This window comes from Oryctolagus cuniculus, chromosome 1 (genome assembly GCF_964237555.1).
Source record: "Oryctolagus cuniculus chromosome 1, mOryCun1.1, whole genome shotgun sequence".
Lineage (NCBI taxonomy): Eukaryota > Metazoa > Chordata > Mammalia > Lagomorpha > Leporidae > Oryctolagus > Oryctolagus cuniculus.
Window position 1 is genome coordinate 40,178,100 of NC_091432.1, and position 15,564 is coordinate 40,193,663.

The 15,564-nt window shown below is 35.4% G+C and overlaps 1 protein-coding gene across 6 annotated transcripts in view; it reads right to left on the reverse strand.

Annotated features, from left to right (window-relative positions):
• Window positions 1-13,557, reverse strand: part of ANO3 (anoctamin 3) — a 426,063-nt gene extending 412,506 nt beyond the window's left edge. The window contains exons 1-2 of one of the 6 annotated variants that reach the window (XM_070072318.1): window positions 13,451-13,557; window positions 11,040-11,120 (exon numbers count right to left, since the gene is read on the reverse strand). Coding sequence is in view for 5 of the 6 variants with exons in the window: in XM_070072307.1 (XP_069928408.1) it covers window positions 11,040-11,193 (154 nt within the window). In the remaining variant the exon portion in view is untranslated. Of the gene's footprint in view, window positions 1-11,039; window positions 11,615-13,450 lie in introns of those variants that run through there. The other 5 variants (XM_070072307.1, XM_051825141.2, XM_051825147.2 and 2 more) reach the window with 5 other exon arrangements.
• Window positions 13,558-15,564: the final 2,007 nt, after the last annotated feature.

The following is a 15,564-nucleotide window of genomic DNA, read 5'->3' on the forward strand; positions in this document are numbered from 1 at the left end:
AAATAATGAAACTCATAAAAGTGATAACCATAATTTTGCTTGGAAAATATTCACTTAATGTGTATCATTTATTTCTAGATATGGAAGAATTTTGTAGATATAGATAAAGGGTGGGAAATGTAGATCATTTTTTGGTCATTGAAAAATAAGCAAAATACATCTATCAATAATAGCAGACATCACAAAAGACTCAAGGGATGAGCAAGAATTCATGATTTTTAAGATGAAAAATAATTCTATATCACCCAGCACAATGAGCTTTGGAGAGGCATAACAATAAGAGCAAGTTGGGGAATCAGAAGTCAATGACCACAGATTGTCCTGAGTATAAATTCAGACTAAACAACCAGAATTCAGAATGTATGATGAGTTGCAGGATGTCATAGGCCTTCCTAGTAAACAGCTTTATTACATTTGTATTAAATGCCAACGAAAAAAATAACACAGGGAGGCTTTGAAAAAGCTGTTTGCAGTGCTTCATTCAAGGCTCATGCTTTCCATGTGGGAAGACTGATCTAGAGTGGCTTTTTCTGCAGAGACCCCACCCCCCCATTGCCTATTCTTAGCCACTATGTCTTCGTCTAACTTCAGCCCTATGGCTTCAACAATACTTCTTGTGGAAATCAATCAGAACATAGGATTTACGTGGGAAGATGTATCATTGGTGCCTTTTCCTGTAGAATTGGAGTGATTTTCAGTGTGGTTCTGGAGTCAAAACGGCAGCATTTTTAATACAGCAAAAGCAGAATAATTCATCAGCTGCAACCCTTTCTTTTTTCATGCCTCATCTTCAGTATATTTAATAGCTTTTTCCCCTGAAAACACCCTACAGCCTGTTTCTCAGGATGATAAACTCTTTCTGTGAGCTTTAAAATTGGTCTTAACAAATTTCTTTGTGTTTAAATAGGCAGAGAGAGTTTCACTGGCAGCAATTACTAACCCTGATTTGTAAAAATTATTTCTCCAATATATAATTTTCTCCCCGGTCCACAGTTTTATTGCTGTTGTTATAGCTTTTATAATATACCTTTTTCTCTTCTCTTACAGTTCGCTTTTTGATGCCCCTATAGCTTTCATTATTTATCTTTTCTTTCCTTTTTACTAACTCCAGTCCTTAAAAGGTAGACAGAACTTCTCAGTTTGTCCCAGTGCCTTTACATTTGCTAAATCTTTCTCAATAATTAAATATAATAATTTTCATATCTGAGGAATCAAAAATAATGAAACTGGTGAAAATAATGAAACTCATAAAAGTGATAACCATAATTTTGCTTGGAAAAATATTCACTTAATGTGTATCATTTATTTCTAGATATGGAAGAATTTTTTGAGAATGTGTTTGGGAGGTTGAAAGGTTGAAAGACTTGAGTGAACAACAGTCACAACAATAGTGCTGATGATGACTATCTTTAAGATTCAAAACAGTCCTTTTCTGAATACTCACTGTTCTCATGTGGAGCTTTAAACTGTAGGCCAAAGCCAGTGAGGAGACTGGAAAAAAGAAATGCATGAGACAAGTGGAGATTTGAAAATTTCTCAGATGTCAAAAAACCTGTATTAATTTATGCATTGAGGCACAATTTACCTCCTTAGCCAATTTTCATGTATGATACTCCAGTTTGCCTAACATGTATATTTTAAAGATAATACAGAACCTCTCAAGGAGATTTGGAAAACAAAGCAAAACAAAAGATAAATTTTTGTAATTCTATCGTTCAAGAGCAACAGAATTAACTGTTTTGGTATATGTATTTCTTATGCTGTTTTGTGTACTGATTTCATGTAATTATAAACAACTCCACAAAAATTATGTTTCTGTACATTTAATTCTGCCTAAATTATTTAAGTTTATGACACAAACATTTTCCAATGTAAATATTCGTTCAAGGAGTATATGCTATAACATAATTTTTAAATGACTACCATGATGTTGTATAGTTCTTTCATTTCTTGTTTTTCATATTAAAAAACCTCACTGCAATGAATATTATTGTTCTATTATGTCTGTCCACATATTTGATATTTTAAAGATGAATTCATCAAAGTAGACTATCTGAATCAAAGGCTGTGCATGACTAGGAAACCATTTTAAATACAATGTCAAATTTCCTTCATGACTATTCTTACTCATTAATTTCTATTCTTCCACATATATAACTAAAAATAGTAGTTTTTAATTTTGTTCCTATCTTTACATAGAGATGTTCTAACATAGGCAGGATCTGAATAATTCACAGGATGTAGGCATACCTACTACTCGATCTTCCACTTAAAAAAAAAAAAACACTGAAATCGAAGTGTGATCAGTATAGAGAGTCTTGAACACATTATACCTTTAAGGAGAATGCTTGTAAGCTGAAATAGGATGCATTTTCTGAATTGGTTATTAAACTACCATTAGTTCCACACTCAGTCCCACACTTTAGATGAGAACCCACACACTGCTTCAGAGACAGCTCTCTTTCATTGTTTCCCAGAAAGAATATTATGAACAAAGTCTATGACCACATTTCAGCACACTGATCTGAGAATCTCATCACAGCATTTGTCATAATCCTTGGTTTGTCATACAAAGTTATGGATAAGCCAAGGAATCAATGCTGATTTTTTTTTTTTTTTTTTTTTGGACAGGCAGAGTGGATAGTGAGAGAGAGAGACAGAGAGAAAGGTCTTCCTTTTCTGTTGGTTCACCCCACAATGGCTGCTGCGGCCGCCGCACAGTGCTGATCCGAAGCCAGGAGTCAAGTGCCTCTCCTGGTCTCCCACGAGGGTGCAAGGCCCAAGCACTTGGGCCATCCTCCACTGCACTCCCGGGACAGAGCAGAGAGCTGGACTGAAAGAGGAGCAACCAGGACAGAATCCGGTGCCCCAACTGGGACTAGAACCCGGGGTGCAGGCGCCACAGCCAGAGCATTAACCTAGTGAGCCACGGCGCCAGCTCCATCAATGCTGATTTTTAAAAAGCAAAAACAATCTCTTGGTATTAGGAATGTTATTATCAGAAAATCTTTGAATGAAGGTATCCATATATTTATATATCTGTATCTGTATCTCATTTCATGATCACTACATTAATATTCTGTAATGGTCATGTATCAGGACTTCCATTAACATTCCTTGTATATAAGCAGAAAGGTGAATTTTTAATTTATCACTTTTTTAAAAAAGATTTATTTTATTTATTTGAAAGACAGAGTTACAGAGAGAGGTAGACAGAGAGAGAGGTCTTCCATCCGAAGGTTCATTCCCCAAATGGCTGTGCCAATCCAAAGCCAGGAGCCAGGAGCATCTTCCTGGTCTCCCACGCGGGTGCAGGGGCCCAAGGACTTGGGCCATCTTCTACTGCTATCCTAGGCCATAGCAGAGAGCTGGATTGGAAGAGGAGCAGCTGGGACTAGAACCCGCGCCCATATAGGATGCCGGGGCATTAACCCGCTGTGCCACAGCGCCAGCCCCTAATTCATCAATTTGAATTATAATTGATGTGCTCAGTTCCTAGTAGAATATTTTTGCAGGCATTTAACGAAATAATGATTATTGGGGGTCATTTCATTTTATGTCATCACATTAACATTAACTTTCCATTTTACCAGGGCCCCCCGAATTTGCATATTATATGAACCTAGAATGATCTATTGAAGGAAAATGATGAAGAGCCCTAGGCAGAGCCATTAAGAGATCTGGTGTTATACCTTCAGAAGGAGATTGTGAGAAACACCACCTTTGAAGCCAACTTGGATATGAGGGTGGGTAACTTGAGGATATTGTTTATGTGATTGGCATCTGAAGTGGGAACTGTTTGTGGGACTGAGCCTTTACACCTATGGAATTTGACAGTGACTGAGTAGTCAGTGTCAGAATTGAATTACACTGTGGGGCATGTCTTGGTATGGGAGAGCTGAAGAACTGATGTTGGAAAGGATACCACTTATTTGATTTGGGGAAAAGGGGACAGTATCTCTCAAAAGTCATGTTTTTCATTTCCTGAGACAGAGGAATAATTGCAAAGGTCTCTCCCTAAAGCCCCAAATCACCCAAAACAATGAGTGAATTAGCGTTCTATAAGTCTATATTGAAATATGGATAATTATAATGATACTTGAACTCTTGATGCCTCAAACCAATTTCAGGGAAGCTAAATAATTAGAATGTCAATCACTTGGCATATTAATTACAATAGTACCACAGATATCATTATTCTCATTTTTTTTCATTTTTCCAGTTACATAAAAAATAGTACTAGGAGCAGTTGTACTTGTAATAGTGTAGTGACAAGTACATTAGAAATTGGAAAAAGTCTAAATCTAAGTCCTTAGTTTAACACTCACTAAAATGTCCCTTTACTGCTAAATGTTTAGGGTTATCATTCATAAAAACGGGCATAGTACAATGATTTGCTAGGATGGTTATGAAAATCAAGTGTGTGAGTTTTATAAGCTACATGTCTTTGTGAATGTTTTTATTGTTGTTATAAATTGCATATAAATAGACTTGCCATTACCCATCGTTGCTGTTTTTGAATTCATCCAGCATAATTTTGTACATTAGAAATGTGGCCCGAGAAGGCAGTGGAGGATGGCCCAAGTGCTTGGGCCCTGCACCCCATGGGAGACCAGGAGAAGCACCTGGCTCCTGCCATCGGATCAGCACGGTGTGCTGGCCACAGCGCGCCAGCCACAGCGGCCATTGGAGGGTGAACCAACGGCAAAGGAAGACCTTTCTCTCTGTCTCTCTCTCTCTCTCTCACTGTCCACTCTCCCTGTAAAAAAAAAAAAAAAAAAAAAAAAAAAAAAAAAAAAAAAAAAGCAAAAAAGAAATAAAGAAATGTGCTATAATTAGTTGTTTTCCTTAAAGTTTTTTTTTTTTACAGTTGTGTGTTTCAAAATCAACCAACCTGATACAGACACACTACAGATGAGGAAAATGACTCAGTAGGTTGTCAGCGCTTTGTCAAATGTGATATGACCTATTGGTTATTGAGCAGACCATTATTCTGGCTTTTATTGGAGTTCTATGGTTACCCTGTAAGAGTTACTTAATTTGTTTCCTTAAAGCCAAATATGCAAAGCATATCTACCAGGATATTAAGAAATATTACATGTGAGATGTTCTAGGATCTGTATGTTATGTGAAATTCTAGGTAAAATGAAATTAACACATCTCTAGAGTTGAACCACTTACATTCTTAAATATGCTAACTGTACTGTGAAAAGATAAAAAATGTGGTGTACATTGAGTGAAACATTTTAGATCATTACTTTTTTAAGAATATATTTTCAATTAAGCAATCTTTGGTTCACCTATTGGCTGTCACTCCCCCACTCGCGGAGGAACGACACCGGTCCTTCCCGGATTTGCTGCCGCTCCCCCGCCTCCTCAGAGGCTCTCTCTTTTTTATAGTCCTCTCCCACCAATCCGTGCTCTGCTGCCCACGTGCTGAACACACCGCTTTCTTCCAAACAGGGGTTGGGTCAGGAATCAGCTAATTAACGAAGCAGCTGTGTAAGATTTGTTTACTCTCTCTCAGTGCCATTTGATGGGAGATCAGATGCATAGAGTTAGTCTTAATAGTCTCAGCGGTCTAGTCTAGTCTCGGTAGTCTCAGTACTTATTTCGCTGTTGCGGGAGACAGGCCTTGCTCCCCACAATTGGCTAAAAATCTATTTTGTAATACTGAAAGCAGTATGAAAAGACATGGGAAATACCTGCTTTAGAAGGAAAAATAAATGGTGATGCAAATTTTCTGGAATTCTTACCACTGTGTATGAACTCGTTATTTAAGTATTTATGTAAGTTGTTTCTATATTGCCTAAATATGCAGTCCCCTCGCCCAATTTGATTTTGCGATAAATTTGGCTAAGCAATTAATAAAAATAAATTTTTTTTCTTAGAAGTTTATTACACAATTATGCTGAGGTTCTTAAATTATAAAGAGATGTCATGTCTGTGTCTTAAAGCAATATATTGATTTATGACTTGAAGAAAAATAATTAACAAAAGAGAGCCATGTTAGGTAGGAGTCTCTAAGAGTCTGGTAACAAAGGTAGCATTCAGAAGCATCAAAGAATATATGTGTGAAGACCTAACAGTACATCCATTGAGTTACACCCTGCAGACAAGAGAAGACCAAACATTTCTAGGGGACAGAGACAGCGGGTAATGACTCAAGTGCTTGGGTGCTGCCAACACATGGGAGATTTGGAAAAAGTTTCTGGGTCCTGGCTTCAGTCTGGCCCAGATCCTTCTATTGCAAGCATTTGGGGAATGAAATATTGGATGAAAACTATCTCTCTCTCTCTCTTATTCTGCCTTTCAGACAAATAAAAATGAATAAAAATTTGCATTTCAACTACTTACTAGAGGAATTGTCACATCATTGTTCTCATATTATAGTGATCATAATGTGGACAAATGATATTTCTTAATTTAAGGGCCTTTAGATTTAAGTAGAAAAAAATCATTTGAAAACCAGGGAAGTCAAAACATAATTAGGTTCAAATATATTTTCATGAATGACAGATTATTCCTAAATAATCTATAGTACATTATTTAGGAAATTAAAGATGTTTAGAGTTTTATAAAAGTTTCTTAATGAGTGGCAACTATCTGTCTTTACGCACACATATTTTACTGTTTATGGTGGACATAAGAAAAAATTACATATATGAAACATGTGTGCCACTGATCTCACACAGAAGAGTGACTCATTTCTCCCTAGAAAAATTTTTTTAAAGAGATTATAGTATTTATATTCCTTTGAGTACTACTCAGCTGTAAAGAAAAAAGAATAAGAAACCCTATCTTTTGCAACAAAATGAATGCAAGTGGAAACCATTATACTTAGTGAAATAAACCTTCACAAATATATATACCATATGTTTTCCCTGATCTGAAGTAATTAACTGGGTACCTAATATGTAATATATTGGGGTGAAATCGACATTTTGAAATTCAATGATTGTTTATAGCATTGTCTCTTCTGTTGAGGAACAGTTATGTTTTTTTTTTCCTTCATACTATTTGTTGAATTCTTTTATTTAGTATAGGGTTAACTTTATGATCATTAAGTAAACTGATTGTAGATCTTTGTAAAAATTAAGATTGGGAATGGGAGAGAGTTGGAGGGTGGTCGGGAGGGAGGTTTGGGTCGAAAGTATTACTATTTTCTTAAATCTGTATATATGAAACTTGTATAACAAATAAAATTTTAAAAAGATTAATTCCACTTATTTGAAAGGTAGAATTAAAAAGAAAGAGAGAGGGAGACAGAGAGAAAGGAAGAAGGAGATCTTCCATCAGCTTATTCACTCCCCAGTCGGCCTCAATGGCTGAGGATAGGTTAGGCTGAAGAAAGGAGCCAGGAACGAGGAACCAGGAGCTCCAACCAGGCCTCCCACGTGGGCACAAGGGTCTAAGCACTTGGATAATCATCTGTTGCTTTCCCAAGTGCATTAGCAGGGAACTGGAGTGGAGGATGAGTGGCCAGGCTTAGAACAGTGCCCATATGCGGTGCAGTGTTGCAGGCAGCAGTTTCACCCTCTATGCCATTACAGCCCCTGACAATTTCTTAATATCCTCATTGCAGAAGTACATGTACAGTACTACAACTAAGAATTAAACTCTAGACAAGTTTGCATGGTCATGAAATATATTCTATTATTTACTACTCGCATGTCTAGGATATTAATCTGTTATATGGAAATAAAAGTATCAGTTTTTCATCAATTAGAACATGCTATGTATAATATAATAGATAATATATAATTATATAGTATACATATGTATATATGCAGTATGTACATCCCTTGATACATGAAAAATATAATAAATATATTTATCATTAGTATACAAATGTTATTACATTCTTATTACTGATTACTGCATTAATCCATTTCTCAAATACAAATGAGCATTTTCCCCCTTGAGACTATTTTTAAACTTTATTTTCAAGCAGTATTAGGGATAAGAAAAAACAGTGAATTTAGGGACAGAAAACTGATTAAGTTCTTTAACGTCTGAACACACCTTAGCACTCACACAAACTGTCACACATTTACTTGATATTTGTGACTTTATTCAAATTACACTACTTCTCCAGTCTTCAGGTTCACTCTCTGTTGAATAGAGTTTAAGATAAATGCACACAGATACTTCACAGGCATTCTGTGAGAACCACTGAGCTTCTACAGGCATGGGTTACCTGTAAGTGAAAAGTGTACAAAAAAATTTCGCTGACAATGAAATGTTTCTTATTAGATATACTTGCTGAACTCTATATTGACTAAATTTCATCTTTTATGTCTAGTTTTCCTTCTTGGGAGTATGTGCATATGCATGGTTAAATTTACCTACCTTACCATTCAAAACACATTTTTTCCTGCTTCTACAATCACGTTATTTTCCTTTTCATATACATTTCACAGTCATTAATTAACACTAAGTTTTCAATGAGTGTATTTTGACAGAAATGAATTTTGTATTAGAAATAGAGAAAAAGATTCAACACACAAGGTAGAATATAGAATGTTCAGTATTCTATGCACGCTTCAAATGATGGCAAGTCAGGTACGGTTTCCACACAGTAGATTTGCAAAGCAAATACACGTATAACTTTATTTAAATAAATATTTCTATGGCAGAAAACTCATTAAACTGTAAGCTATATGAATTATTTGATCATATATTAAATTATATTGATGATATTTCTATCATTCATAAACCACAGGCAATTGAGGAATTACACTTGTGCTCAAGAAACATAATCTAGTAAGACAGAAGTCATGGGCATATGTAGTTAAAACAAAAATTGGAAGGTAAAGTTTTCCTTTCTAGGACAAATATTTGGTATTTAGCAAAGGTAAAAATAGTTTTAGACAGAGAGGTAATGACAGACATTTGGGAAGAAGACAACATTTAATTTCCATGGTACTTTAATAAACAGAAGCAAGTAGTATTGAGCATTTTCAGACAATGAAAGTGTGGGAAAGAATTATTGGAAACTATCCTGAATACTCACAGTGGTTGGAAAGTGCAAATTATTCTTATAAAACATGTATATGCTTCATGAAGCTTGAAAAGTTTTTGGGAAAATTAGAGTTTAAATTCTAGAACCTCAGGTTTATTACACAAGTTACACACAGTTTTTTAAATTGTGAATAGAGATTCAAATCAGTTAAACTTGTGCTTCAAGAAAAGACAGGCAGCATATTATGGAAAACCTGGAGGAGGTGAGATCTTTTAGCAATCTACATAGGTACCTATACTAATGGTAGGGAAGAGTCAGTCTTCAGTCCCTTAGCTAGGCACACTGTGAACCAAACTGGATTTCTACAGCCTTGTATCGCCAAACATCATTTGAGCACTGGGGTTATCAAAGTGGACAACAAAGTAGAACAGATAAATATTAATTTAACACACACACACAAATAAACACTTTTGTTCTACTATAGTAATGCTAAGTCTGAGTCACGTGAATCCAGGGATCATTCACAAAAATAATAATGCAAAAAGAGGGAGGTGTTTTAAGAGTTCAGCTGAGATGTGCTGAGTTTGAGGCACTTCTGGGATCACAGGACTGGGAGTAGAGCAAAGCTGTTCCAGGCTCTTTAGTGAAGGGAGCTCTGGAGAATAGAGTTAGCGATAGATGTAGGTCAACTGCATAAAGACAACAATTGAAACTCAGGGAATGGATGTGCTATCTCTGACATAGATGCCTAGGATAGAAATGGTGAAAAAAATAAAAACAAACAAAAAAAAACAAAAAAAAAACAAACAAAAAGAAATGCTGAAAAGATTATGGATATTTAAATTATTATTAAACTGTCAAATACTTTGTTTATAAACCTTTTTCCCCCATCCAAGTCTACTTTATACAGTTGTATATACATTTAAAGAACTGATTTCTGGATTTCTTTGAAATTGTAGGTTTAATACCCAGGATGACTGTCAATTTAAGAAAAAAAAATAGAACAGCATGGTATTCTCTTGTCTTACCACAACTGAAACAAAATTTACAAAATAATCTCCTGATTACAGAGCTGCCAATAACTCACAAAAATATAAAATAATATCTGGATAAGAAATCATCAATTGATTGTGGACTGTGTCACATTAAACTTCTTTCCAAACATTTCATAACAAAAATGTATGATATTTAGACAGGTACTTTTTGCCTAACAAGGATCAATAACTAATGACATCCAGAGCAATGGAGGTTTTTTTTTTTTAACTTTTCATTCATACTGCATTACCTTTTTTTTTTTTTTTTTGAGGAACAATAACCTGCATACCACAATGGGAGTTTACTTGAGGACAACACTTCAAATATTATCTATTATTGTATAGATTTTTTCAGAAAGCACAATTCATTGAAATCTCCAAGTTGCTCATTTAAATCAAACCCTAAAACTGTGATTCATATAAACTATGAGTGTATAGCCTGATTCTCTCAAGCAACAGAACAGTACCATAAACAGTGAGATTCTGTGTAAGTACCAACCATAGGTATCAACACATATTCTTCACATCAAAGTCCCTCAAGGCTGTCAGCTTACCTAAAATTTATGTAAGGTCCTACAATAACATAACCGGAAGTGATATTCTTATGTTCTCAATGAAAGCAAATCACATATATCATTTTATATAATTATGAAAAAGGAATAAAATACAATAGACAAGAATGAAGGATAGCTGGACTTTTTCTCTGTGGTTTCAGGAAAAGATCCTTGATTGCAAGTCATCACAAACAAAATGAAGCCTCGATAGGCCAACAAAGTGTATTTCTCTGCTAAAATTTTTCTCAGTTTAGTGAAATCTTCTCTAACATTTCACTGTGTAAGCAAACCTGAAGCTCTCTGTTCTTTTTTGGCAGAAATCTATTTACATATTTTGGGAAATAAGCAATTGAAGAAACTAAAATCAGTATCAGTTATACTACTTCCAAGTAGACTACATCAATTCTTATTTTCATACATCTGACACTGAAGAAATACAGGTGTAAGTTAAGATACTCAAACATATTTATGTAAAGATTAGCTTACCAGCAGGGGCAGACTTGCAGTTCTGAAGTTCCAATTGAAAAGAATCACCACAGAATTCAGTCAAGCAGGTTAACGTAATACCTGTATCAGAAGTAAGTTCATGTTTGAAGCCTTCAGGAGAAAGATTATCCAATTCAAATTTCACAGCTGACATTATAAAACTCTCAAGTTATGTAAAGCAAAATTCACAGAATTGAAGCTTTAGAAACCATAGGAATAGACAGGAAATCACTGTAGAGTAATCAGTAGTAACTTCAGGCTTTCTTGTCAATATTTTCACTTGGAAATCCAAAGGAAATAGAACAGCAGAGAAGACTCAAAGTTTTCTGCATTCATGCCTTTTCTACACAAATAACTTCAGCAAGATGAATGGATGGGTTTTGTCACCGTTTCCCTTAAAGATGTCTTGTACTTTTAAATGATAGCAACATTTAGCCCATCTCAGGCTGCAGTGAAATGTGAAATGGGCTAAGTGAAGATATAGGCAAGGCTGCAGAGAGATGCTTTTAGTAAGTTGGTGCTACAAGTTCTCATTCACATTTCTGAATCCTTGAGATTAGGTGGGTGGAGCTAAAGGGCTGTCAAGAAATGTAACTTTATTCCACTGGGCAGCTCATCAGAGGAATGTTTTAATTGGAAGGAAGTTGATCCTAAATGATATTTCCTGGAGTCAGGATTGTGCAACTTTAGTCCTGCTGCTTATTGAAAAGATGACTTTGGAGATTAGTGAGTTTTTTTTTAACAATAGTTGAGTAAAATATATAGCTTGATAAACAAAGACTGCACTTTACAATATGTGCAGGAGATCTATAGAGGGTAGTGGATGGTAGGACTGGTACTGTTGTATTATATGATAGGTAAAACTCCTGTTCCTCGTGTAGCTCATCAGAATGCTGTATTTGTCACACGAGAACACTGAATTTATGATGCCATCATTATTCATCTTTTGTCTTTTCATCTGTGAATCAACCAGAAGATGCCCATTGACTGTCGAAGAGTAATTTAGCAAATACCATCTTCAATTTAGGGAGTTAAAGTATGTAAGCTTCAGATTAGTCTCTAATGGTCTGTTCTAATCATTATATATCCTACTAATTTAATTTTTCTTTCAAGTGAATAATTATTGACTGTGTCCTAGGCATTAACTTAGGTATTGTAATGTCTAGGTCACTGGAAAAATTGTGGATCTGGTCTCCTCTCAGAAGAAAGAGAGCCTTGTTCAATTGGGGATTTTTATTAGGACCATGTTATTAGATTTGGCAATAGAAGTGCTACAAATGAGCAATGAGAAATGCAATATTTGACTTATTCGTTACTCTTATAGAAAATAAAAATGTTTGCAAATTAATTGTTATATTCTGAACAACTACTGACATGTCTCTCTCATAGTTATTATAATTGAAAAAGCAAGCAAAGAACAGTGATTCTCTGCTCCACATACTTATTGAATGTTGCCTAGACAGCAGAATGATTGTCATTCCAATAGTATGAAGAACAAACAAAATGTGCTATGTAAGCCCATTTAACCAATGTTCTGGAAAGGCATGAAAAATCTTTGACTAAAGGCTAGCCTGGTTAAATTCCACTAGTAATTATACAACACATTGCTTAGGTAAGAAATTGAAAGTAGGTCTAAAATGATATGCATCATAAATGGCAATTCAGCCTGAGGAAATAATGACTGGTAGAAAAAGAAAAAAAACTAATATGGGAAATTAAAAAATGAAAAAAAAAATCATAAAATAAGTTTAAGGAGAGAGAGTAGATTCTAGAGTAATTTAACATGGCAGTACAATTCTTATTGAAATATTTACTATGATACGTGGTGGACAGCACTTTGCAGAATAGTTCTGACCTCTCTTGCTCTGCTACAGCTTCCCAATCCCTGAAGTATTCCCCATTTCAGTTTATGCTTTAAATAATTTGCTTACATTGAAACATTATTTGACGTGAGAACTGCTGTTAAAATCATTCCATAAATTATTTCTAGTAGGACCCTACACCAATGAGAGCTAAGATCATGATAGTCTCATTGTCTACCAGTGAGTCTTACATGAGGACATCTTGGCATTTATATCAAATAAAAATAAAAATAAAAATAGATATGTATCCAGGTATCTCTTCTATATACATGATGTTATTCCACTTGGAGTATCCATACGTGAAAATGAATTAGTAATGATATACTACTTTAAATTCACTATCAGTTAAATATTGAAATTTATTAATCACAGTTATACACCTTTGACAATTTGTTCATGTGTATGTGAAGTGCCACAGCTGTATTTTCAGGCAATTGTTAATATACAGGTGGATTTACAAACCTCATGCAAATGGCTACTATTTCATAGTTTATAAGGATTATTATTTTATCAATACACACAATATATATAAGCAAATTTAACAGTTACCTGATCATCCTTTTCTGTAGGGAGGTAGGTGTTTCTTGAAGAATCTGGAATGTTAACAGAGACATTGTAGTTAATGTTGACATGCAAGGGTTGGAACCCTCAGCATTTCTCTACTACTAGGTCACTGCTCAGAACCTTTACATTTCTATCCAGCTCCTGTAGACTTCAAGTCGTCAGTGAGGTGTTTTTCATGAACTCTTGGCCAGAACTTTTCACAGAAGAGCTTGTCTGCAAGTCTGAGGAAATACCAGGGTGAACTTTTTACCCCTGTCATTTTTCTCATAAGCAAAATTTCTCCAATGTTTCCTTCTTTAAGTACAAACAAAAGATAGTAGGAAATGTCACAAAGCTCCTTTTTGATTGGCCTGAATGCAAATATTTTTCTCTGTATCTGCATCAGTTTATCTTGTTGCTATAGTAACCATTCACTTACTAGTAGTTACTGTAAATCCAGATCTTTGGTGCTTCATTCTTTAATAGAAATATGCTACATTCACAACTGATTTCTCTCTCAGGCATGCTTAGTGTTGGTATAACATGTCTTGGATTTCTTAATAATAAATCAATTGACTTTATTTTATTTTGAAAATAGTTAAACTCATGAATAATTTTAATTTTAACTGGACTATAAAATGCATTGTTAAGTAGGAAAAGTAATATTGTTTCCTCATAGCTCTCTGTGTATTTATAGGTTCCTTAATGAAAAGTTCTTAGGAATGTAAATCAGACAATATATTTTCATTATCTTAAATGCTTTGCTGCCCAAACATTGTATGAAACAATTAGCTAGACATGTATTTATTATTTCTCTGATTTCAGAATGACTCTTTAACTTGCTTGTTTATCCAATAGACTTTCTCTCAGAATGCCAGTAAAATAACTTAAAATATTTTCATAAATCTGAAAATAGAAAAATCATCAAATGTCAAAAATTAAGAAAGTTATGGTAGATATTAGTACTGAGCCAACTGAATAATGTGCAATTTCCTGAAGGCAAAGAGGTTGTTGCCTATAAATAAGTGAAGAATTTTGCTTAGGGCATTATATAACCCCCAAGACATCACTCACTTGTGCTCAAAGCAGGAAAGACTAGAAGTAAAGGCAGGATATATTACTTTAACTCAAACCATCATTTGATTCTGACTTTACACCCTGAAAATATGATCATTTCCATAATTGGATTTCACAGGGCTGGCTCTGTGTTGTAGATGGTGCCAGTTTGAACCCCAGTGGCTGCACTTCTGATCCAGCTACCATAATTGTATTTCAGAACCAGAGAAGGGACATTCTTCAGCTACCTGCAGAGGATCCCCTGTGGAAGAAAATCAGTCTTTTCTCTAGTGACATGGTGTGCACTCAATCTTCCCAAAGTTTCTTTTCTTCATTTCCACTAACATTTACTCTCAAATCCATCCAACAAGGTGGAAGCTGAAACCCAGCCACTAAGTGAGTCACAGGACTAACAAAATCCATACACAGACCCTCCAGGAGCAGTGATTGGCACAGATCACATAGTGAGTAGAAAACAGATCATTGTCTATCATCACAAATCGTTTCAGCTTCATTTGAACTGTGGATTTCTGACAGCTTGGCTTGTGGCTTGACTAGTCTGAAGAGAATTCTGAGTTCCTATTCATTGAAGCCAGCTCAGTGATCTCAACAGGAGTAGCACAAACAAGGGGTAACAGAATTGACTCCTCTCCCTTATATGAATACTGATGGAACCAGACCAATACTGGTGTGTGTGTGTGTGTGTGTGTGTGTGTGAGAGAGAGAGAGAGAGAGAGAGAGAGAGAGAGAGATTCCATTCACTGGTTCATTCCCCACATTGTTACAATGGCCAGGACTGGGTCAGGCTGAAGCCAGGAGCCTGGACCTCCATCTGGGTCTCCCAGGTTGGCTGCAGGGGCCCAATGACTTGGGCCATCACCCACTGCTTTCCCAGGCATATAAGCAGGAGCCTGAAGCAGAAGTGGTACAGCCCAGACTTGAACCAGTAGCCATATGGGATGGCTGCTTTGTAAGCAGTGGCTTAACCAGTTTGTCACAAAACTGGTCCCTATTTTTATTTATTCTTTTTATTTCTTTGGAAGGTAGAGAGGAAAGAGAAGGAG